Below are 26,767 nucleotides of genomic sequence, written 5' to 3'. Positions count from 1 at the left end.
ATTGGCAGTAGAAGCCCATGATTAGTTCAGTTACAAGAGAAGATGAAGGCCAAGTGGTTAAAGAAGGAGTTCAAGATCTACCGATGGAACCCAGACCATCCAAACAACAAACCCTACTTCGATCCTATTTCCTAGATCTCTCCACCTGTGGTCTCATGGTATTGGATGCATTGCAGAAGATCAAAGCCAAAGAGGACTCCTCATTGACCTACCAGAGGTCTTGTAGGGAAGGCATATGCGTCTATATTCTCTCCCTTGTGAAGTCACTGGGTGCTGCCGTGCTAGAGAAGGGTTTGAGACTGAGGCTGAAAATTGGGGAGAAAGAGACCAGAAACCCTAGTTTGTTCGATAGTTCAAGCGGTTTTAATTAATTAATTAATTTATTTATTTTTAAGATGGGTTTAAGTGAACCGAATAATTTGGTTATAATTCTGTTTGTCCAGCTTTTTTGCATTTTTTAATCAAATTAGAAAAAATGCGAATTTTCCCGATTTCTATTTTTTATTCGGATTCGGTCAGAATTTTTCATAAAATTCAGAATTATTCTGTTCGGCCTAATAATTCACAAATAATTCGGCCGAATTGCTAACTAGGGTACACACTAGATAAGTGTAGAAAGACTGCCCTGCCCGGCACTGAAAATTTATGATTCACACTTCAACAGATAAGCAAGTAGTCATAGTTTTATTTTATTTTATTTTTATATTTTGTAAGAAAGTGATCAATAGTCTTCACTCCAAAATTATAAAAATAAAAAAGATACCCTAGGAGGTGCCATCAATTGAACAATTGAACCCTTTCCAATGAAAACATAACGCTGTATTATTCCCATAGCCAAATGAATTTGTAAGGATTTTGTATTTTTGTTTAGCTGAGAGAGAGAGAGAGAGAGAGAGAGAGAGAGAGAGATTTTCAAAGATATGATTATCAAAGTAATAACCAAAGCAAAAAAACACTAACTAATTCAATGAAATAAGAAAATAGTATCATTGAGAATCCATAATAGATAATAACGCTAAAGCGGTAAATAATGGCAATATTATTATTACAAACAGAGAGTTCATATCCATATAATCTTCAACTGAAGAAACTATTGCTTGGTGCAGTCAGTTGGCTTGAAGTAGACCTTCCTTGCTTCAAGATCATGTCCAACCAAAAAATCATTTTGAGCTATATTCCCAAAGATAGCAATATCATCTTTAACAGGTACAAAGGCAAAGCAAACAATTTCATCACTTATCTTAACAAAAGCATTCAGGGTTTTCAACTGTACATCTGCACCAGTAAAATGGGCAGCGATTGAAACATTGATATCACTACCAACTTTGTAGCATAAGCCAAGTTGCCCTTTAGGGTCAGCAACAGTTTCAGCATTAATTGATTTCTTCACTTCCGATACAAGATTATCATAGAAATCAGAAGGGAGAAATGTCAATGTTGTTCCTGAATCAAGGATAATGTTTCCCTCAACAGCATTAACCTTCCTTGAGTACTTCTTCTTGTATGCCAATCTCTTATTTCCAACACTAATTCCTTCAAGGGTCACATAGTAGTAAGTATCTGGATGTTTCGACACTAGCGGAGTCGAAACAACACCATCACCAGAGACCACAGCATCACTACCAAAATTCAATTTGCTCTTTGGATTTGCATTGTCTAAAGGAACCAAGCAGTAGGAGAACTTACCACCAATAGTTGATTTCATCTGTGAAATCAGTGATAGAGGACCACCTCCTAGGCCAACTAAACCACTTTCTTCCTTATTAAATTTGCCTTCATCGTCTTGTCCACAACCAAAGATTTTCTTTGGTAAGGAGACTGAACTACTACTAGCGGAACCCAATGTGAATGTCTCAGTAGCAAGAAAACCCTGAGTGAATGAAGTGTCTCCATAACTATAACCATACCCACAAGAACCATCAGATAAACATGAATTATTTTCTAGCAAATCACATTCTTGTGTGTGGCATGATATGTTTTTATAGGTTGATGATTTGGTAGGATCAAATAGAGGAGCATCTTGTTTGTAACATGGTACACAAGGCTTGCATTGTATCCATATAAGATCACTACCTGTATCAGCAATTGCAAGGTTTGACACAGGTGGTGTACCAAATGATATTTCCATGAGATATGCTCCACCGACAGGGAAAGCCGGCGTCGAAACTTCAGATGGAGAGATTAAGGACTGCTTGAAATGATTGACACGGGACACCGATCGACGGAAGGCATTCTGCAGACGCTCGAAATGAGTCACCGATGGATCGTAAGAAGGAGAGAGCATTGAATCCCTGTGGATAAAATCGACACTGAACCCACCATTACCATGACCAGCTTCAACTTGGGAAAAGGTAGAAAGGTAAATGGAGAAGAAGACAATGGCTAGAGCAGGTAAGGGTGAACAAGAACTAATATAAGAAGCCATGATTATGAGGAAGGTGTAGAGAGAGATTTGAGAATTTGAGAGTTGTAATAGGTATACTTATAGTTAGAGACTGAAGACTATACAAGAAGTATATGGACGGTCGTACGAAGGGATTTAAGAGGATACAAAGAGGTACAAAACGATTTGAATCATTATTTTCTGTTTTCATATTCAGGATTTGGACTAGATTCAAATCCTCTTGGAGGCGTTTCAATTCTTACACGGAAATTAATCAAATTCTTGTGGCTTCATCTGTGAGTGAATTACCTTATTAATGGTTAGATTTTATTTCTAGTAGGGAAAATCAAGATGTTGAGTGGTAAAGAGAGTAGAGAAAATATTAATTACAATTAATTAACAAACAAGGTAGCAAATAACTGTGAGGAATACAAATGACCACAATATAAATAAGGTTTATCCCATGGCCGGACTAGATTCAAAAACACATGGAGGGTTTTCAATTCTTACACGGAAATTAACCAAACTCTTAGGGATTCATCTGTCATGGCATTACCTTATTAATGGTAAGTTTTGATTTCTAGTCGAGAAAATCAAGTGTTGAGATGAATAAAAGAAAGTGGGAGAGAGAGTAGAGAAATAGGAGTGCTGAAAATTCATATCTTCCACTTACTAGGAATAGGGAGCCAAGTAAAATGGTTGTTGAAATCCTTTTTTGTGTTGAGCTGGATTCTTATTTCTTTTGAATCATAAATTGAAGTATGGATCTGTACAAAGTAGAACAGGAGCGAAAATGCATAGACGGAGAAACCACTTCGAGGTAATCAATCTTTATTCTCTCATTTTCTTCCATTCTCTTCTTTCCTTCTTTTGCATTTCTTCTAGTTGCTTCATTTTTCTTTGAATTATTAGTGGTATGAATACATACAGCTATTTACTATATGAGGTTCCCTAAGTTTTGTGTTTTTCTTTATTTTTCTCCATTTTGTTTTGAATTCTCCTTTGTTGATCTATTAAATCATAGAGTACGGATTTGTTTCATTTATTTTTCGATGTTTGAGTATTAAGTGATTAACAATATGCAAGTGAAAAAAAAATAAATGTCCTTTGAATTTGTGCTTGTGCACTGATTCGCTATGCTTTTGAGCTTGTTATTGCTGGTTGAGCTCTTAATAGTGTCGCTGAGTATTAATTATGGTAGAAAACTCTTCCTTGAATGGGTTGCTTAGATGTTATAGTATCCAAGGACCTTACCAATTATGAGAGTGAATGTGTGAGAATCAGTTTAGGGTCCAATTTGGTGCACTTATGTTGTGAATAAGGTAATAAGACGATGGTGGAGCTCGGGAGTCTGAAGATCTCCGATCAGTCCAGCCTCTCTTTCTGTCTTCGTCAGGTCACTAGACCATGCATTTTGGAGGAGAGAGAGTGTCTGGTGATTCAGGGGAGAATGGAGCTATGGCTGTGGAGGATGACGATGGTGGAGCTCGGGAGTCTCTGGATCATGGTCCAGATGGTCCTCCACAGGATGAAAGGCACAAGGATGCAGGCCAACGACGTACATATGCAAAAGCCTTGGGTTTTTCGTCTTGGCCTGCCATTGACACTCTCCCAGAGCCGATTCAGGTAGGGAGTAAAAGACGAGTAATGATCCCGCAGAGAGACTATGAATTGAAGAGACAAAATTTTCGTTTTGCCTTAATCGGTAGGGTTAACTTCCGATTGATCTCTTTGGATGGTTTGAGAGCGGAGGCTCGGGAAAAATGGAATCTCAGTCAAGGGGTGCTTATGCATCCATTGGGAAAAGGTTATATAATTTTTCAATTTCAGTGCGAGGGCGACAAGGCAGCGGTGTGGCGAAGGTCTCCCTTTAGGATTGGTGATCAGGTCATTCGATTTCAACATTGGAAACCTGATTTTAATATTCACGAGAAGCAACTTCTCACAAAGCTTGTATGGATACGGTTTCCTGATCTCCCGCTTGAATACTGGCACGAAAATGTGTTATTGTCTATAGCAAAGGCAGTAGGGCGCCCTGTGTCCCTAGACAGACGAACAAGACAAGGCATTCTTGGCTTCTTTGCGAGAGTGCTGGTGGAGGTTGATATCTCTGACTTGGCAGAGAGGGTGGAGGAAGTACAGGTGGAAAGATTAGAACCAGGTACATCTCAGGTGTATGGTTTTTGTCAAAAGGTGGTGTATGAAGATAATGTGGAGCGTTGTGGCTACTGTAAACGAGTCGGACATTTGATTTCCAAGTGTAGGCTGAAAAGATTGGATGATGAAAAGCAATGTGCGGCTGATAAATTAGCAAAGGTTCCAGGGGCGGTATATGTTGAAGATGGAGTCAACTCAGGTGGGAGTAACTCGGTGAGAGAGTCTCTTTCTAGGGGAAGATCTTTGCCACATCAGCAGAATAATTTTGATCCTATTCAAGATCAAATCTCTCCTAATTCAAATTCGTCTAAGGCTGGGGGAGATATTCAAATATTTTTGAATCCTTCCAACTCTGTCTCAAACGTGTTAGGAAAGGAGTCCAACGGAGATGAAAATTATGGAATTAAGGAAGGCTTTGTGTCAGGGACGGTTATAGAATTAGAGTCTGATTCTAATCCTGTAAATAAGGAAGGAGAGATTTCTAATATTCTACCTAAGGAAGGAGAGGTATTTCGAATGGATGAGGGATCGGATGTTGACTCTGATCCAAAGCCAACTGAGAACCCGCTCCATGGAGTTCCTGGTGATCCGCCAGTGGATCCATTGGGGGGAACGAACCCAGAATGGGGCTTACTCCTGTGGGCGAGGTTACTGTTCCGGAGGGGAGGTATCCTTCTCGTTATAGAAGGCTCGGTGGGGGTCAAGGACCTGGACGTGGTGTTGCCATGGCCAGTGCTATGCAGCCAGTTGTTGAAGACCCTGGTGAGGATCATGTGGTTGCTTCTTTTCCCAGGGTGGAATGTTCAAGGGGAACAGTCTCTATTGTGCATTCAGAAATTATAAGAATGGATACGGTGGCAGTGGCTCGGGAGAAGGAGGCCGGAGGTATGCTTGAGGGTGGAAAGCAAAGAAAGAAAACAGGTAGTCAGGCTAAAAAGTCTGATAAAAATCAATTCTCTAAGAAGTAATTCATGAAGATTCTGTATTGGAACATTCGGGGTGTTAGGAAGGCAGCAGGGTTGTGCGCTTTACGTCTACTGGTGAAGGAGCATGCCCCGGATGTGTTATGCTTGGCTGAACCCATGGTTCAGGTATGTAAATTTCCTGTTATTTTCTTTAGTCAGTTGGGGTATGCTGTGGATTTCATTCATAATTTTCGGGATGACAAAGTCCCAAATTTATGGATTATATGGAAGGTGGGGGTTTCGAGACCAGTTGTTGCAGGTATGTCTGATCAATATATATCAGTCATCTTTGATTGGCCAGGTAGTAAAGTGGGTATGTCTTTTGTACATGCAAGTTCTTTTAAAATTATGCGTAGGCAATTGTGGTTAGATTTGGAGTTGTCGATATCAGCTTTGGTTCCGTGGTCTGTGATGGGGGATTTCAATGCAACCCTGTTCTCGCATGAGAAAAGAGGTCCTGGTAAGTTTAATCTTGGATCAGCTGCTGAATTCCAGGCAATGGTTGATGCATGTGAATTGCTTTCTATCCCTTCTCAGGGAAAGAAATTCACTTGGACTAATAATCGTCGAAGGGGTCATGCAGTTGCAGTGTTGGATCGGAGTTTTTGTAATGGGAAGTGGATAGATGTGTTTAGAAATGTGAAGCAGCGTGTTTTGTTGTCTTCGGTATCAGATCATGCCCCTTTAATTGTTGTCTCTGATGATGTTCAAAGACCTACAAATATCCCCTTTAGATTCCATAGCTTTTGGATGGAAAATGATCAATTTATCTCTGTGGTTGAGGAAGCTTGGAAAACTTCGATAGGGGGTAATCCAATTTTCGTTCTGGCACAAAAATTAAAGCAGGTCAAGGAGAATTTAAAGGTTTGGGCGAGGGCCAATTTTCCTAACCTGAATGATGAGGTCGATAAAGCAAAGCTGGAATTAAAGAAGGTTCAAGATATGATAGAGGTGGCTGGGATGAATGATGAACTATTTAACAGAGAGGCAGATGCAAAAACAGTATTATTGAAGGCCAACCAAATGTACGAGAAGTTGTGGGCTGAAAAAGCTAAACTGAGATGGATGAAAAATGGAGATTGTAACTCGAAGATTTTTCATCTCTCCGTGAAGCTTAGGAGGTTGAAAAATCAGATAACCTCCCTAAAAAAGGAAGATGGAACTTGGGTTTCAGACCAACAGGGAATATCGTTTTATGTCGCTGATTTTTTTGAGAAATTTCATGAGGCTGATGAAATCACGGTTCATAATGACCTTCTTGATAATATTCCCAGAGTGTTGGAGGAGGAGGACGTGGCAGGATTGGAGATTGTCCAGAGTGGGGACGAAATAAAACAAGCTGTTTGGGATTTAGATCCTGTTAGCTCTCCAGGTCCTGATGGGTTCCCAGGTAGTTTCTTCAGGCGATGTTGGACTATTGTTGAGGGTGATTTTTGCAGGGCAGTGAAAAAATTCTTTGAGGAAGGGCGGCTTCCTAAAGGAATAAATAACTGCTTTATTTCCTTGATCCCCAAAGTTGAGGGGGCGGCCTCTCTAGATAGGTTTCGACCTATATGTATGGGGAATTTTTATTGCAAAGTGATATCAAAAATTCTATCTTCAAGATTACTTGTTGTTTTGCCTAAATTGATTTCGGAAGAGCAAGGCGCTTTCCAGCAGGGTAAAATAATTTCAGCAAATATCAGCCTCGCCTCAGAACTGTCAAATTTGATGCATTCTTCAGTTAGGGGTGGTGGAATGGGTCTGAAGCTCGATGTTCAAAAGGCGTATGACTCTCTAGCTTGGGAATTCCTCTTTGCAGTTCTGTGCAAATTTGGGTTCTCATCTAGGTGGATTTCTTGGATTCACAACCTTCTTCTATCCTCCAGAGTATCAATTTTGGTGAACGGTGGCCCGGTGGGGTTCTTTGGGGTTGGTAGAGGTCTCCGACAAGGAGATCCTTTGTCTCCCTTTTTATTTATTCTGGCAGAAGAGGTTCTCTGTAGAGGTCTTAGAAGCATGGTTCAGAATGGTTTGATAAAGTCTCTTCCTGGGCCTCGAGGTGTGTTAACTCCCTCCCATTTATTGTTTGCTGATGACATTTTCATTTTCATTAATGCATCTGCTCAGTTTGTCAAAAATCTTAAGGCTTTTCTTGATAAATATCAGGCATTCTCTGGCCAGATATTTAATCTAGAAAAAAGTAGTTTGTTCTTTGGAAAGGTTGCCCCTCACAAGAAACATTTTATAAGTACTTTTATGGGAATCAAATCTGCAAGGCAGCCTACTAAATATTTAGGTGTGGAGCTCTTCAAGGGGAGAGTTCAACGGGACCACATGTTACCGCTGATGGATAAAATCAAGAAGAGGTTATCGGGATGGAAGGGTCGGATTCTCTCCATGGCTGGTAGGGTGGAGCTGGTTAAATCAGTGATTTCAAGCATACCAATTCATAATTTCGGGATTTATTGGTGGCCAGGAAGCTCAATAAAATTAGTAGAAAAGTGGATGCGAAACTTCATATGGTCTGGTGACATGGAGACAGGGAAGAAGATAGTGGTGAAGTGGGATGAGGTATGTAAACCTACCAGGGAAGGCGGTCTTGGCACTAGGAGGTTGCGAGATGTTAATTTTGCATGCCTGTGCAAATTAGCATGGCAAATCAAACATGGAAATTCTCTAATGAGTGTTTTCTTTCGTGCCCGTTTTCTGAAGATTGATGGTTCGCTGAAAACTACCTACCTTTCCTCTTCGATATGGCCTGGTCTTAAAAAGGTGTGGCGGTGGGTACAGTCTCATGAGCAATGGACTGTTGGGAATGGTCAGAGGATAAATTTTTGGAAAGATAGCTGGCTGGGAAAGAAGTCTATTGAGGAGATGTATGGTTTGCAGTTAGATATCTTTGATTCGATGCAGGCAAAGGTTTCTGATTTCATTTGCCAAGATGAGTGGAATTTTCCCCAGGTGAGCTCTGAATTTTTTCAAAATATCTTTGATCAGGCCAAGGATATCATAATTTCAGATCTGGATGATATTTGTCATTGGGAATTAAATTCATCTGGAGTTTTTACAATAAAATCGGCTTGGGACAAAGTAAGACGGGAATCGCCAAAGGTGGGGTGGTATTCATTGATTTGGAATTCTCATCTTCAGCCTCGCCAATCGGTGTTTGGATGGAGAATGTTGAAAAATAAGCTTGCTACTGATGATAATGTGAAAAAGAGAGGGGTTCCATTGCCATCTCAGTGCACTCTCTGTGGCATAGCGGAAGAGTCAATAAATCATACCATGTATGAATGCTCTTTTGCAGTTTTCATGTGGCAGAAATTTTGTTGTTGTTTTGGGTTTAGGTGGCCTGGATTTGAAGGAGTTGAAAGTTTGATAGCTTGGTGGAAAGATCAGGCCAAGAAGACCATCTTTAAAGGGGTGTGGCTGAAGGGTTTTGTTTTAATCCCTTACTTTACTTGGTTGGAGAGGAATGGAAGAAAATTCGAAGGAATCTCAAAATCAAAAGAGCATTGTTTTGGACAAGTGAAGAGAGAAATTAGCTGCCAAGAGCTGGTTCATTCAGGGGCAGCCATCTCAATTTCGGATCTTATCACTGCAAGAAGATTGGGTATTTCAGGAGTGCGGAGAAGGCCTCGGGAAATCTTCAATATTTTCTGGTGCCCTCCTAATCCAGGTTGGATAAAAATCAATTCGGATGGTTGCTCTATTGGTAATCCAGGGAAGTCTGGAGCAGGGGGAATCCTTCGCAATGAAAAGGCAGAGGTAGTGGCAAATTTCAGAAAATTTCTAGGAACTCGCACAAATTTTGAGGCTGAATTTTTAGCGCTTATGATAGGGATTGAATTAGCTAAGCAGCATAATGTGAAACGGCTCTGGATAGAATGTGATTCAGTTGCAGTTGTGACTATTTTTCAGAAGAGGCAAAGTCCATGGATAGCTCGGCAAAGATGGATAAATTGTATTTCTTATTTGGAGGATGTGGAATGGAAAATAACGCATTGCTATAGGGAAGCAAATTCAGTGGCGGATTTTTTGTCAAAGTCAGCTGCTCGTTTTGAAGTGTCAGAGCCTATTTCAATTTGGCCAACCCTGGTTCAAATGGAATTAGACATGGATGCATCGGGTCGGCCTAGGTTCAGATTCACCTAGGAATTTCTTCTCTTTCCAGATTTTTTGTTTTTGGTGGAGTTGGGTAGTTGCGTAATTCTGCTGAAGGCAATGCCGAAGGTGGAGTTTCTGCTTCTCCCTCTCTTCTTAGTGTGAGTGTTGGGTATTTCTCCCTTCCTCATCTGATGTACTATTTTTTCTTTTTTCTTCATTTTCTTTTAATATACATGACTTTTTAGCGAAAAAAGTATTATCTCCCCCGTATGTATAATAACCACGTGCGGTGTGAAGTCTCTTCCTTCTACATTCACAACCAATTCATCTTAAAATAACAAATCAAAGATTAGTAGCGAGATTGAACCAAGTCAACTGTTTGAGACATTTTCATCTGATTTAAATACAGGCCCTCTTTTTTCATTAGAAGCGTATCTTTAAAACTAGATGCATATCGATATATTAAATTAAACTAAGCACTGCACACAAAAGTGCCTTTAGGTCAAGTTCTCTTTCTCCCTGTTAAATCTTCGAAGAGTATAATACATCAGTAAGAGGAAGGTTGACTCGAACAAATTAAGGCTGCAGTCATTGGCAAAAAAATCTACTGCACTATTGGACTCTTAGTAAGCAAAAAACAACATAACCACATTCCACCATATTCACAAGATGAAGTGCTACAACAGAGAAAAAAAAAATCCTGAGAACAATCTAGTTTTAAGATTATTAGAGTCCATGGAGAAGGAGATTTTTCTAAAAGCACATTATAGTTGTGAGAAAGAGTCACTTTCCGGTTTCGATAGCCACTACCAGGTAGCTTATTCCAAGGTCAGCTACAAATTAGTGCATTTCATCGTTACAAACATTCACGTTTCCAACTCACCATAGAAAAATTCAATAAGTTCGCTCCATCTAAGTATAAGTGAATAGTATTTAATACTCTTTTTACTTACAAACCTTCATCAGAGAAAAATATGTAAAAATTACAAATCAACTAAAACCTATCAGGACAAAATTGAAAAAATCCAACTCCATAGCCCGTTTGGTTCCATGAGTTAAATTAAAAACTAAAATCCCCAAAATCCACCATACAGATTACAGAGCATTTGTCAATACGCACAAAATTTAATTTAATTTTTAACATTTGGTTTGAAAGAACTCACCTAAAGTGGGAATCTGTTGCGGCCCTCTATTCTGATTCAGAGCGAACACGGAAGAGGGTGAGGAAAACCTCTGAGAGGCAGCCATTGCTATGCTCCCTTCTGGACCATACTTTCTGGGCCTCCCTCTCTTCTTCTTCCCCTTCGTCATATCTAAGCCATTACCTACTCCTTCTCCACAATTGCTTCTCTCCTGAGTAACTACTACCTCGTTAGGCAGTGGTTGGCTAAACGGAGAGTCAGTCTCCCTGTTAGAAGTAGAGCTGGAGACGGTGATCTCCCTCCCCTCCATGGATTTTACTTTCTTGAAACTGAAGTTTCAGAGAAACTGAAAAGAATTGGAGTTTCAGTTTCTTCGAATGTGTCAAAAACTCAGAAGAGAAGAGATGAACAAAAGAAGCAGTACTTTCTCAAATCTGGACGTTCGTTTTTCTGCAATTCTGATGATTCAGTTACGGTATTTGATTTCTGTTACTCTAATACAATAGTGGATCCCGGGTAGAAATCGTCTGCAATTCCGATCTCGTACAATTCCGTGCAATACCACCTTCAGGCGATGACACGTGTATTGATACCAATGAAATGATTCAGTTACGATATTTGATTTCTGTTACTCTAATACAATAGTGGATCCCGGGTAGAAATCGTCTGCAATTCCGATCTCGTACAATTCCATGCAATACCACCTTCAGGCGGTGACACGTGTATTGATACCAATACAATGGTTCAGATCTAGTACAACTAATAAAACATTAAATCAGTGAAGAGGCATTTAAATCAGATCTTGACCATTGCATTGATATCAATACACGTGTCATCGCCTGAAGGTGGTATTGCACAGAATTGTACGAGATCGGAATTACAGACGATTTTTTTCCGTGGATCCCAGTTGTTTTTAGGGAGGCTTCCTCTCATTGGTCATATCCAGTTAATTTACCGACTCTTGAAATTCATATTTATGAAAAGAAAAATTATGCAATGTTAGAAATTATTTATTTATTTTTTTTTTTTTTTTTTTATTCCATATTGGCTGCTAGTGCTAATAGCAGTCATTTATTTTGACCCGAAAAAAAAAAAAATTTAATAGTCATTGATTATATTCTCTTCTCAAAATAAAAAGGAGTATTTTTCAGACAAATGGTTGGGATCCCTATTGTGTACTAGGTAACGTGTTCCTATACAAGGTAGGCCCATATTGAAACTGTAATATACCAAATATGATTTATTTTTCTTATATCAAAACCATATTGATTCTTGTTCAATTTAATTCAGTATGACATTAAATTGCCAATATCAGTTTCTATATTTGATTTCAGTTACAAATTTACACCCTCAAGTTTGACTCTCATACAATAGTGGATCCCAGTTGTTACCAGGGTGGCTTCCTCTCATTGGTCATATCCAATCAATTGACTATGACTCATAATATTTGGATTTATAAAAAGAAAATATATGCAGGATTAAAGCATTTTTTTTTTCTTTTTCTATCTTATATTTCATATTGGTCTACTAATAATAGTAATTTAATTCTACCAAAAAAGTAATAGTAATTTATTGTATTCTCTTTCCCAAAATAAAAAGGTGTATTTTCTAGACGGTGGAGATCCCTATTGTGTACCAAGGCCATATTCCTATACAAGGCTAGGCCCATATCGAAAGCATACTATACTAAATAAGATTTATTTTCTTGACATCGAAACTGTACCAATTCTGATTTGATTTGATTTCATATGATTTTAAACAGTCAATACTAGTTTCGATATATTCTTTGGGTAACAAATTGACACCTTCAAGTCAGTTATTGATACTTCTCTCCGAGTAAGATCTCATGTCAATGCAATGCATAACATGTGAAGCCCATAGGAGGCTCCCTCTCATTGGTCATCTCCAGCAAATTGATGAAGAGAATCTTGAAATTTGGATTTATTAAAGGAAAATATATGCAAAATTATAATTTTTCTTTTCTCTTTCTACCTTATATTCCATATTGGTCTACTAATAATAGTCATTATTTGTACCAAAAAAAAAAAAAAATTAATAGTAATTTATTATATTCTCTTTCTCAACATAAAAAGAAGTTTTGAGTCCGCTATCTCGATCATGATTTTCCTACCCCAGAGGTAAAGGAAAGGTCCTTCCCTTGTGGGCTGGTTGTGAGCAAGGAGTGATTTGAACCCCCGATATCGTGGTTCATATCCATGTTCTCTAATCCCCTGAGCTATAGACCCCATCCTACCTCCATTAGATCTGTTCCCGGGAGTACCCTAAAAAGGGAACATTTCCTCTCCTCAGCCATTTTACCTTTCTAGACAAACAGATAGGAACCCTATTGTGTATCTAGCCACATTTCTATGTAAGGGTGGACCCATACCACAACAAAATTGTGAGTGCGCATCTATTGTACACATTTGGGTGACACGAGTACGGTTGGAATCTTACCTGAGCAATAGGCCAAATATCTATACTGTTTAAGTTGTCTAGTTTAAGGGTGTTAATTGGTACGATTTCGGTTCTGTTCCTTTTGGTAAGGCATGATATCAAAACTATACCAATTCTTATTTGGTTTTGATATTCAATTTTGACTCTAAAATGACACCTTCTAAGTCTTGAATCTAATAGTAAGAGGGGGAGGGAAGGCAAAGGCAAGGAGCATTACTTTTTGGGATCCACTAAGCATGGGCTTAGTGCATCACAACTTCATCAACTGTACTAGACAACTGTCTCGTTAACAATTTTATTACTATTACAACTAAGATTTCACTCAAATTATTTATTTTTATTTTTTTTTATAAAATATAGATATGCCTTTTATTAATTATCAATTACATATTTACTAGTTTGCGCCAGGATCTATATATGATTTTCAACCATTTTGATTTGTCTTAGCATTTGGTTAGAATGGGTTATATACAATGCATAATAGTAATTACTAAAATATTTTGAAAGCCCAAACACATTTGGGTTTGAAAAGATTCAGCTACGCTTTTTTTTTTTGCTAACTACGGGTATCCAGGCCTTCAAACTGACTAGTCCCATAGGCCCATACTGACCCCACCGTTGCATGGACCGAGTCATACCGGGGTTGAATGAGAATCATTTAACTTTCACTAAAAACAGTGAAGAATACTAAACACCCCTGTGTGAGTCGCCCAAGGTGTGCCTAGTGGGAGTCGAACTTAAGAAAAGATCCAGCTACCCCATATGCACTGATCCCCTTGGAAAAGCCGACTATGCCTCTCCCATCGAAGCCCTCCCATTAGTTAAACTACTAGCTCTCACCCAAGCCCTCCCATTTGTTGAACCACTAGCTCTAAGAAAGCTAGCAACATACCTAGCCTCCTCCCATGTATAATATAGGTATCAAACTGAGGAATATATCATTTTTCTATCTCTTCCTCCCTCCTATGACATATTTACCCCCTATTGAGAGAGAGAGAGAGAGAGAGAGAGAGAGAGGAGGCAAAAGCATACACTACATAGCCAGATAGGGAACTCAATCCCATTATAATAGGAAAGTGGTTCTCTGTTCAAGAGCGTGGCGCCGTGGCCTATGTTAACACTCCCTATGTCTATCTCTCTCCTTCCCAAGATGAAGGGCATAGAAATCTTTTCACATGAGGAGGAGAGAGAGGCACATGGGAGTGATGGTGTAGGTTGTGCTCCCGAATCGAGTTCTTTTCTATTATAATATTAGAAGAAATTTTTCCTCCATCTATGATCACAAAGTCAATTATACTCCCCCCAATTGAAAAAAATTCAAAAATGCCCTTTCTCGCATTATGATCATCATCCCACTACCATTAATATCCACAGTGAAGGAATACCACCTTCATCGTGGGGTGAGAAGGAAAATTGCCTTCATAATATTATACCTCTTCTTTTTTTTTCTTGCTAGTCGTTGTCCCTTTTGTTTCAAATTATATGGTTTCACCATCCGGAATGCCAATCAATAGCCACTTCTCTGCTTGGTGCAATCCAATTTCTGGTTCTCCATTTTGAAACTCTCTAAAAAATTGGATAATTTTCAATCACCTTACTGGAGTTGGAATAAAGAGGAGTTTGGGCATCTTCAAACAAATATTATTATTATTATTTTTTTTATTTTTTTATTGTTAAAGAACATGATCTTTCGTAGTTACTTCTAATGTCAGACTCAACTCAGGATCAGATTGCAGAGCTTATAGCAAATTAGATGTTGAGCTAGCTAAGGAGGAACTATGATGGTAAAAATCAAGGCAATATTGACTTCAAAGAGGTGATGAGAATACCAGTTTCATGCATCAACAATTCAGAGACACCAAATGAACCACATTTTAAAGTAGAGGGGCTCCTTAGGTGCTTGGATGGAATCAGTGCAAGAGATTTATCAAGAGACCCTTGACCATTTAAGTGATACTTTTACATATGAAGGGGTTAATGATGTTTACCTACATGATGTGCTTAACTATGTTGAACCAAAGTTTATTAGGGAAACAAATAACTAGGGGTAAAAAACCCAGCCCAACCCTAAGGTCTCTCCTAACTCAACCCAAGCCCTGCCCAACCCTAGGTCGGGTTGGGATATCTCAGCCTAGGTTCAACCCTATCGGGTTTATCCTAACCCAACCCAGCTCTGATGGACCCTGATTGGCCCAGCTTAACCCAATCCAGCCCATCCCAGTACTGTTGGTTACTTAGTTTGCTTGATCTTGATGCACTACAGAGGCTAAAGATCAAAGTTTTTGTATATATGTAGATTATGGAAAACGAAAGTCCTTTTGCAAACATTTTTCTACAAGTATCCATTTCTAACATATTTATATTATTATTATATACTTAATATAATAGGTTGGGTTGGACTGAGTTGGGTTGGGTTGACACCTCAGCTTAGGTCCAACCCAACCCGATCTCGGGCCTGAAATTCTCAACCTTAGCCCACCCTTTGGGCTGAAACCTTAGCCCACCCTATGGACTGAAACCTCAGCCCAGGCCCTGTTCGATCTCCGAACAAGCTAGAGCAGGTTTGGACTGACTAGGCTTTTTTGGCACCCCTACAAATAACCATCTTTGTAGGTTGCAATCAATTAAGAAGTCTATGATTCTCTCTTGGCAACAAGTCTCCTGACCCTGATGGCTTCACGTCAGATTTCTTTTAAAATTACTGGCGGATATTATAAAAGATGACTTGATTTCTCTAGTTTCAATTTTTTATTTGTTTTTTCAAACATGCTATCTCATCTCTTCCCTCAATGCAACTCTAATTTGTTTTACTCCAAAGGCTCAAGTTCTAGAGTATTTTGAGTGGTTCAGGCCTATAGCTTTATGTGCGGTAATCTTAAAGGACATCATAAAGATCATGGCGAATCACCTCAAGCCAGTTACCGAATCCAATCTCCTCAACCTCCTAGTTGTAGTTTCCAGAAGGTCTTCAGTTGATGATCAAGATAATGGGATTGGAATCAAACTCTTCTTTCTACTGGTGTCAATTTGAGATCTGGCCCGGCAAGTCCAATCGAGCCCTATCCATTAATAAACTTGTAGGGTTCAAGTCCGGCCCATTTATAATAAGTCGTTCCAGTGCATGCGGTAAGCCCAACGGTTGCCCAAATGCTTACAAGCTCGATTGTTTATAATATATTGAATTTTTTATTATTAATTATTCAGTGAAATTAATTGTAAATTTTTTCCAAAATTATTGATGATTTAATAAACATATTGAATTTTCCAAATCTAAGACAATTAAATCCCATTTATAGCTGGTTAAGAGCCGATTAACTTGATTTATAGAAGCTCGTTTAAAGCTTGGAACCCGACATCAAGCCATATTACATTAGTGGGTGGTCACGGTGCAAGCCAAAAGGCCTGGCAACCCAGCTAGGTTGGACCGAGCCTGACCAGGTGATACCATTACTTTTTTCCACTTTATTTTATCCTTTTGAAGTGGATGAAATTGTTAAAATCCAATTACCTTTGTTTTCTCAGAAAGATCATCAAATTTTGGGAACATCTCAAAATGGGATCTCTTTGGTAAATCGGCAAACCATTTATTGATGAACTTGGAAGCTAAAAAGGGGAATCTTCAGACCTCTTCATTGTCTATTAAACTGTGGCAACATGTTCCTGATCGAGTTTGGAATTAAATTTGGAGTTGTAGATGTTGGTTTTATGGACTTAATTAATTATTCAGGTTGATTAAATGGGTGAGAATCAAGTTGCATGAACTGGTTCGGTCCACTCTTTAGTTTAGGGACATGTTGGCCTAACTCATTGTGGTTTTAGGGTTTTGGGTGCAGGACAATATTATAAATACTAGATTTTGGATCCCTACAACCATTATTCACTCTTCCCCACTTTACCAATGAAATAAGAGAACCAAGGAGGTCTAAGAGGCTATAGAAGATCCATAGCCAAGAGAGGAAAATTGGGAGTGACTGACGTCGATCATCTCTAGCATACTAGGTGAAAGGTACAATTTGATCCTCTATGATCTGATCAAATTATTCATGTTTTAATTCATATCGTATTCTAATTGTCTGTATGGGAACCGATAAGAATATGATGTGAAACCCTAAATTAGATCTAACAGGATATCCCTTCCAAAAATTAAATCCTTTCTTTGGAGAGCTTGTGCCATGGGGCTTGCTACAACCATGAATCTTGACAGGAGAAACATTCCAGTTGACCCGATTGTGTGCGATGTGATAATGTGCAAGAATCAACATCACAGATTCTATTTACTTGTCCTTTGCACTACCAGTTTTAGCTTGACTGTAGATTGTCTCACAACTTTCCAGAGAACAATGAGGTATGCCTCCATCAATGGGTCAATGGCTAGAAGATTTTGGTTTCGAAGCGTAAGGAGGCTAGCAAATTGCAAGGAGAGTATCTCTGTTACATTTATTTCTTGGTAATTGTGGCTTGCTTAGAATGATTTTTTGTTTGAAAAGCAGACATGGATGCCTCTTGAGGTTATTCAAATAGTGGAACGTTATCATGAAGATTTCCTTAAAGCTACTACCCCTTCTCCTCAAGTCTTTTGTCTGGCTCATTGAATGGAAGCATTGGTTTTATTTATTGTGACTATCATGGAGGTCCACAGATTGCTATCTCAGATCTATCCCCTTTTCAAGATGTTTTGTTGGGAGAATCTATAGCAATTCTCGTAGCTTTAGTAGAGGCTATATTTGAAGACCTCACTCACATTATGGTGGAATTTGACAAAGATTTAATAGCTTACCTAAAATGTGGAATCACCTTGTTATCCCTATCAGCCAAGCCTGTTGATCCTTTATGCCAACATTATGGAAATGAAGAAGGATCTGTGATGCTCCTTAATTGTCCGCTTGCAAAGACAGTTTGGTTCGGTAGTACTTTATCACATAGGATGCCCACTGATAGGAGTCTACCCTTGGTTCGGCGAGAATGGGCATGCCCCACTAAGTAATTTTCATATGCTCAATTCAGATGCAAACATGGAAGAATGATGTTGGTAAAGGGTATTGGTTATCTTATTGAAGATCATCGAGGTCATGTTTGTGTGGCAATCTTTGGGCCTTTGATTTTTCAAACCCCCTTATTGGGTGAGGCATTGGCTATGAAGTGGTATGCTTGAGGCTATCTCACAATCTTTCACTGTCTTTTGGTAGAAATGGACTATAAAGTGCTATCTGCATAAATCTGGGGGAGTAGCACATGTATTCCGCTTCGGCTCCAACCAGTGGTTGAGGACATCTCACATATTGCCTCATATTTAATGGAATGTAATTTTCAGTTTATGCCTAGGGAGTGCAACACGTTAACAAACTCCTTAGCTAGGAAGGCCCTATCCTTTACGAGTAGAATGTTTTGGCCAAATTCCACTCCGTGGTTGACTAAATTTTGTAATTCGACAGCTACAAGCTCCTCTCGTTCAATGAATAATTATTTTTTTACCAAAAAAAAAACTTATTATAGCATCCAAAAATCAATAAAAGATTCAAAACATATCATCCAAAATGCATGCAATTTTTTTTTTTTTGGGTAAAAAAATGCATGCAAATTACAACATCCAAATATACAATATCATTCAAAAAATTAATACAACAAACCCATTTTCATTTCTGCATTAGAAAGGGAGGGACAAAGCAAAAGTCTTTTTCAATCCACGGAACAACAATGCAACCTAGGAGTACAGTGTACAAAGAAAAATTAAAAAACACATTTTCATTTTGCATCATCCATAAGAACTACAAAGACCATAGTACAAAAAGGGCATGTGGGTCAATTGAAGCTTAATATTCCACCAAAAAAAGTAAAAAATTGAATCTTAACAAACAAAGACCAAAGCACACTGTCACGGCCTTAGACCTTTCTAAGCAACCACGCCGGTACTTAGCACTCCCATACCTACAGAAATTAAATGAGATTCTACTCTTACCATTATAAAGTTATAGAAATGGGGATAAAGTTATTTCGATTTTCAGTCTGAAATTTTATAAGCAAGAAGTAGGGAAAGGGAAAGCTCACAAAATCTGCCAAAGAGGGAGAAGCATTCACCATTTTAAAAAGGATGGGTACGGTGAACATAAATGGTAGCAAGGAGATAGGGAGAGAGGGCTTTAAGAAACTAACCTATTTCCCGAAGGTGGGTGCTGCTTGAAGGAGTCCAGGCCAGAACTAGAAGTTGCATGCCTGCCATCACTGCTTGAAGGAAACCTAGAAATGGAATAAGTCGTGCCGCTGCTGCTCTAGCATTAGCACCAACCATCATTGTTCTAGAGTTTAGCCACTTGTGAGCCCTAGAGCCTCTACCGCTTGTAGGTATATGAGAAAAATGTTGCGAAAATACGTCCCGCACTGACCGGTACGTACGGAATCAAAACATATATCATTAAGACAAACACGGAAAAGTAAAAGATGCAAAGACACAGGATTTACGTGGTTTGACACGATTGCCTACATCCACGGGGCAATATCACGGAGCTTCCTTCACTAACACAAGGAAAAATTACAAACCACACACCTCACACCCACAACATTGTACATGGGACCCACCAAACAAGGGAACTCACTCACAGTACAATTCTCATAAATCTTCAAAAGAGAACATATACAGAGAAGTTATACACTGGTATTTCTCTACAAGTGATCCCACACCCAAACACAAGAACATATTTGTAAGCCGTTCGTGGTTAACTTCTGAGTTCGAACCCTTCTTCCTTCTTCCCTATTTGTAGGCAACACCATGGGTTGTTTAGCATGTTTTATGTGCCGTGTTCAGTGCCATAGCCACCTTGTTCATCTCCATTTTCTTTATGGTAGGTGAGGGGCTATGTCGACCATGGTCGGTGTCCCTTCTCTTCTCATTTCTTTTATTTGTTTCTCATTTAACGCAATGACAACAAGAGAGATAAGAAAGTGAAGAGGTGAGTTGAGATTTTGTCTTTATCTCAATAATGTTGGCAGCCCATTTTGAATTTGGTGTTGCCGACATCATGTTCATATTCTCCCACTTGAAGACTACTTTTGAAAATAGTCTTCACAACTCCCAATTGCCCAAACGTCACCTCCGATCAGGTAACCATAAGCTCAAGAGAAGTTCTGCACCAAATGAACTTCTCCCTCAAAATAGGCTTCGTCGAAATGTCAGCAACATTGTCGTTGGTGTGAATCTTCTACAGAGAGATTACGCCATCTTCCACCACATCTCGAACAAAATGATATCTTACATCAATGTGCTTAGTCTTAGAGTGAAACATTGGATTTACAGCCAAATGTAATGCACTCTAACTATCGCAATGAACAATTATCACCATCTGCCTAATTCTCAGTTCATCAAGCAACCTCTTCAACCAGACACCTTCTTTACATGCATCTGTAGTTGCGATGTACTCAGCCTCCATGGTAGATAATGCCATCACAAATTGTAATCAGGACATCCAACTAATTGCACCACTGGTTAAAGAGAAACAAAATACAATGGTAGATCTCTGTCTATCACGGTCTCCTATAAAATTTGCATCCACAAAACCAACCAACTATAAATTTTGGTTACTGTAACAGATAGTCATGTCCCTTCAAGTAACGAAGGATAGGCTTCACAGCAATCCAATGATCTCAACTCGGCTTTGCCATGTATTTATTGATTGCTCCCATTGCTTGCGCAATGTCTGGTTTGGAGCACACCATGGCAAACATAAGGCTTCCTACAACTGATGCATATAGTACTCGATACATCTCTGTCTTTTGCGCTTCTGTGAAAGGACTTTGTTCCAAAGACAGTTTGCAATCAATAAGAAGTGGGGTGTTAATTGGTTTAGCATTCTGCAGATTGAAGCAACGTAGAATCTTTTCAACATAACTCGTCTAAGTTATCCAAATCTTCCTATTTTGACGATCTTTGAGTACATCCCAAGAATACGATTTACGGAACCTAAATCTTTCATATCAAATTCCCTTGGTAAACGAGGTTTTAGGTCCGAAATACCATCTATACCGGTACCTGCAACTAGCACGTCAACAACATACAATAATAAGATAATGAAGCCACCATTACCATGATTGTGAACATAGGCAAAATGTCTTCACATCTTTTGAACCCCAAGCTCACAATGAAAGAATCAAATCACTTGTACCAGCATCTTGGCCCCTGCTTCAAGCCATAAACGATTTGTTCAACCGACAAAGCAAATTCTTCTTATTTTCTTCAATAAATCTTTTAGGTTGAGCCATATAAATCTCCTCATCAAGATTCCCATGCAAAAAGGCAGTTTTAACATCCAACTGCTCAAGCTCTAAGTCAAGTACAACTACTATAATTAACATAGTATGAATAGTCGTCAAACGAACAATTGGAGAAAAGATTTCGTTGAAATCAATACCTGACTTTTGAGCATAGCCTTTCACCACTAATCGAGATTTGTATCTTTCAACATTCCCAATCATGTCTCTTTTCAGCTTGTAAACCCATTTGCAACCAAAAGCTTTGTGCCCCTTAGGTAACTTTATAAGATCCCAAGTTTTATTTTTATGTAGAGCCTCCATCTCCTCTTCCATAGATGCTCTCCATAGGGGAGTGTCACTGGATTCACAGGCCTCCTAATATGCACAAGGTTCACATTCTTCAGTGATACATGCGTAAGCTGTGACATAATCTCTAAGCGACTAGGATGTTGTGTAGCTCTCTTGGGCCATCCTTGGTCACCTTGAGTTTTTGCACCTACTTCTTTTGTAAGCTCCTCATTAGCTTCATCTCCACCAGTTTCATCATATCGGTCAGTTATTCTTCAATAGATTGATTTTGGACTTCTTTGAGGGATTCAAGTTCAAATATTTGTGGAAAATTAGAACTTGGCTGCTCTTTGGCATCTCGGCTAATGGCTAGTTTGTGGGTGGTAGGATCCCACAACTATACCCCTTTACTCCTTCTGCATAGCAAAGAAAAATACATTTTCTGGACCTTACATCAAGCTTAGTCCTTAACTCTTTCGGAATCCACATATAAGCATCACAACCAAAGGTACATAGAAATGAATAATCAACAGGTTTCCCCGACCATACCTCTTTAGGAATTTTACCATTTAGAGAAGTTGTTGGGGAATGATTTACCACGTAACAAGCTATACACAACTTCAGCCCAAAAATGTTGCTTCAAATCAGCACAACTCAACATATTCTTGGCATGATCTATAAGTGTACGGTTCACACGCTCAACCACTATTCTTGCAAAGTGTATTCTCCACCATTATAGGCTCTTAGACACTTAATTTTTGTTCCCTTTTGATTTTCCACCAAACTTTAAATTTTATAAACAAAACAAAAGCTTTACTCTTCATTTTAAGGATATAAGCCTAAACTTTTCTAGAATAATCATCAACAAAAGAGATAAAATACCTTGAGCCACCCAAAGAATCGATGTCTGCTTCCCAAGTGTTAGAATGTATCAAATCAAGAATATTCTTACTTCTAGCAATGGGGGGAAACACAACTCTTTTGAGCTTTCCAAATAGACAATCCTCACAAAAATCCAAATTAATAAATTCTAAACCAGGAAGAAGGCCACAATCAAGAAGTACCTGTAGTCCTTGCTTGCTTATGTGTCCCAAACACCTGTGCCAGATTGTAGTAGACCCTGTCACAGCATTGGCAATAATATCTTCGCCGACCACAGTGTCCCCGATCAGCCTGTACAACCGGCCTATTAAATCTCCTTTTGCCATGATGAGTGCTCCTTTAATAATCTTCAATCGACCCTTTTCTAATGTAATTTTGAAGCCATCTTCAACAAACTTTCTCAAAGAAAATAGACTCTTCCGCAGGTCTAGTATATGTCATACACTAGAAATTGTACGAATGATACCATCAAACATTGTGACTCGAACATCCTCAATCCCCACAGTTCTGCATGAGGGATCATTACCCATGTAAACTGAACCACCACCATAGGACTGATGTGTATGGAACCAATCTCTAGTGTCATATGGAAAGAAGCACCCAAATCCAAAATGCATTGATGGTTCATGCTCACATCTGGAATCACGGATATCACCACACCATCATCGGATGAATCATCATTCTCAACAACATTGCCTTGAGAACTTACTGAAGTAGATGATGTATGAGAATCAAATTTGGAATGTTGTTGATTCTCCTTGTATTTACAATCCTTACACAAATGACCCTTCTGGCCACATTTCCAACAAGGACCCTTTTTATGCCATTTTGATTTGGATCTTGATGATCAACTCCCACTGGAACTTTATCTGTGGGTCTCCCTCTAACCATCATTGCATTACCAGAAGTGCTCTCGAGTGTTTTTCTTTGAGACCCTTCTGTCCGTTTCAGAACTGAGATTCATCATCAAAGATTCCTATGAATCTGGCATAGAACAAAGAAGAAGAGTTAACTTTTCTTCGTCATCGATCTTTACTCCGATGATATTTAAACTACATAATAGGGTATTAAACCCATTCAAGTGTTGTTGGAATAAGGAACATTCCTTCATCTTCAAGCTATAGAGTTTTTGACGAAGAAAATTTTTATTGGACATCTTTTTCCCTTTGTAGAGATTCTTCAATTTGTCCCACAAACCCTTGGCAGTGGTTTGATTAGTGACATTGAATAACATAGAATCATCTAAGGAAAGTAGTAAGTCCGCCATTGCCGTTTGATCTGCTATTGCGAAAATAACGTCATCCATACTTGTCGGCTTCTTGCATTTCCATCAAGTGCAACCACACACCCGTCTTTTTACTAACACTGATTGCGTTTTCAGTTTTCACAATAGATAATTCGATCTGTTGAATTTTGGCACCTCGAACTTCGTAGAAGTTGAAGTAGCCATATCACAAAGTTGAGAAACGTAGGTCGATGTCGATCACGTGCTAACAAAGCTTCTCAACTTTGAGCTCTGATACCAATTATTATGGAAATACATCCCGTATTGACCGGTATGTACAAAATCAAAACATGTAATTAAGACAAACACGGAAAAGTAAAAAATGCAGAGACATAGGATTTACGTGGTTCGACACGGTTGCCTACATCCACGGGAAAATATCACAGAACTCACTTCATTAACACAGATAAAAATTACAACCCACACACCTCACACCTCACACCCACAACACTATATATGAGACCCACCAAACAAGGAAATCACTTACAATACAACTCTCATAAATCCCCAAAAGAGAACATATACAAAGATGTTATAGAATCTTGGTTGATACTGATCGAAACCAGTGACCTTTAAAAATCACATGGTATTTGGTATCGGAGTCCTGGGATGCCATGGAAATGTGGAAAATTTCAACGGTATCGATGGAAACCTTGAACAATGGACGATTTAATAAGCTCCAATCTACAAGCGTAAGAGAGGAGCTTTCCCTTCCACAACTGAAGTCGCTTGTGGATGTTATCAAACATAGGGGTCCAATGGTGGGCAATCAGCCCAGAGGAAATAAGAGGGTTGCCGAGATATTTGACAGGAAAGGAACCGAGAGATAAACCAGTGATCCCACACCGAAACACAAGAACAATTGTTTAATCCATTCTTGGTTCACTTCTGAGTACGAACCCCTCTTCATTCTTTCCAATTTATAGGCAATGCCATGGGTTGTTTAGTACGTTTTATGTGCCATGGTCAGTACTGTAGCCGCCTTGTTTATCTCCATTGTCTTCATAGTAAGTGGGGGCCTGTGCTGACCATGATCGGTGCCCCCTCTCTTCTCATTTCTTTTATTTGTTTCTCATTTAATGCAATGCCAACAAGATAGATAAGGAAGTGATGAGTTGAGTTGAGGTTTTGTCTTTATCTCAATAACGTTGGCAGCCCCTTTTGAATTTGGTGCTACCGACATTATGTTCACAAAAAATACACTCAGGTAGTGAGCACGACAAGACAAGGGATCTTGCCGATTCCTGATGGATGGGTTCTTCTGGGAGTCCCCATCTAATAAGGGTCTAAGATCTGGGAAGGTTTTAGGCACCCGGTACACTTGGTCAAAGCTAGTCTTCTTAGACCACATATGGTCCTACAAATTTAATTAAGTAAATAATTGAGTTATGTAATTACAATACTGAAAGGGCTATATACAACTAACCTAAGATTCAAAAATGTTGAAACCATTTCCATTGGAGAAGGTTGGACACACTGCAGCTAGTTTTCCTAAAGCTAGCTGTTCAACCAATAGGGGACTGAGATGGGTGAGACATAGGGTAATTTCCAAAGGGGAGGGAGAGAGAAAGAATGACACAAGTTGGGCACTCCAACAAAGACCGAGAACCTTTCTGATGAGCACAATAATGTGTGAAATCTTAGGGATATAAGTATACATTTTGCCCCACTTTGAATAATACTATTATTTTTTCTTGTTTTTTTTTTTCAATTTCCAAGTCTACAAGAGAAAGTGCTTAAAGTGAATCAAGAACCAATCCAAAGGTGGGACCCACTCATTGGTACCACATTCTCCCTCCTACAAAATCCTGAAGATTATTTTCTCTCCTTGCCACCTCACAAGATCTTAAAGATGCTATGCAGAGATTCTTTTCTGATTTAATCAAGATTGCAAGATATTGGTTAATATTGCAAGGAAGGAATAGAATTTGTTAATTTTGGAAACGGATTCTCTCTTTCCTCATACAATATCTCAGAGAATGAGGATTTTTACCAAGATTTTATTTTATTTTATTTTATTTCTTTTCTTAAAGAAGGTTTGTAGAAGGAAGGTGGTAAGAAAAAAACCCTATAAAAGCTCCTTCCTCCTCCCTCCTATTTATTATTCTCCTTAGTTTACTTTCTAGTTTATGTTTAGTTTTCTTCTTTCTCTCCCTCTCTCACTCTCTTTAGTTTTAGTTCTTCTTTATTTTTGCTTTAATCACTTTTGTAATAGTTTTTCTGTTAATTAATGCAAGTACTCTTTTATTCTTGTTCAACCTTTTATGTTTATGATCTATACAATTGAGTTGTAATTTTTAAAGTTATATTTCTAGGCTTAGATCTAGGTGACAAGATCACGAGCCGTGGAGCAATTTTTTTTTTCAAGATTTGTTTTCTCTAGTACTAGAAATTTTAGATTTGGTTTATTCCAGATATAGTTTTTAGTACTAGTAGTATCTTAAATCGATCAAGTTTTCAGTTCGAGGGTTGAAGTTCAAGTAAGTAGGCTCCTTCAGTGTTCTTCTCTCCCCTCTCTCATTCCCTCTTCTGACTACCCTTTCTTTCTTAATTTAGGATTTTAATTTCAGTCGTTACATTATTGCTATCCCTTTCCCCCAAGGTTCATGGCTGGTGTATGTGTTGGCTTTGCCCCTCCTAGCCATAGAACCATCATTTTATTGTTTTTATTTTAATTGCCTCCCTTTTCCTAAAGCCAAGTAGAGTAACCCTTGTAAGAGTGACTCTCTGGTCAAGTAGGGAAGCTCATATTATGATGCATCCCTTGGGCTAAGTAGAGAAACCTACTTGTGAGTCTCTCTCTAGCTTTATCCCCTTTCTTTTACTTTATTTTTATTTCAATATTTTTTTTCTTTATTGTTTTTTTTAATTGCGTGGG

At 38.8% G+C, this 26,767-nt stretch overlaps 1 protein-coding gene across 1 annotated transcript; it reads right to left on the bottom strand.

The window, feature by feature from the left end:
* Window positions 1-893: 893 nt before the first annotated feature.
* On the bottom strand, window positions 894-3,557 carry LOC122066635 (aspartic proteinase CDR1-like). The gene has a single exon (XM_042630464.1). The coding sequence runs from the start codon at window positions 2,423-2,425 to the stop codon at window positions 1,091-1,093; it is 1,335 nt and encodes a 444-aa protein (XP_042486398.1). The 5' UTR covers window positions 2,426-3,557; the 3' UTR covers window positions 894-1,090.
* Between the last annotated feature and the right edge of the window lie 23,210 nt (window positions 3,558-26,767).

Source organism: Macadamia integrifolia, unplaced genomic scaffold, assembly GCF_013358625.1.
Source record: "Macadamia integrifolia cultivar HAES 741 unplaced genomic scaffold, SCU_Mint_v3 scaffold2508, whole genome shotgun sequence".
Classification (NCBI taxonomy): Eukaryota; Viridiplantae; Streptophyta; class Magnoliopsida; order Proteales; family Proteaceae; genus Macadamia; species Macadamia integrifolia.
The sequence above is the reverse complement of the archived record's forward strand: the minus strand, read 5'-3'. Positions and strand labels throughout refer to the sequence as shown.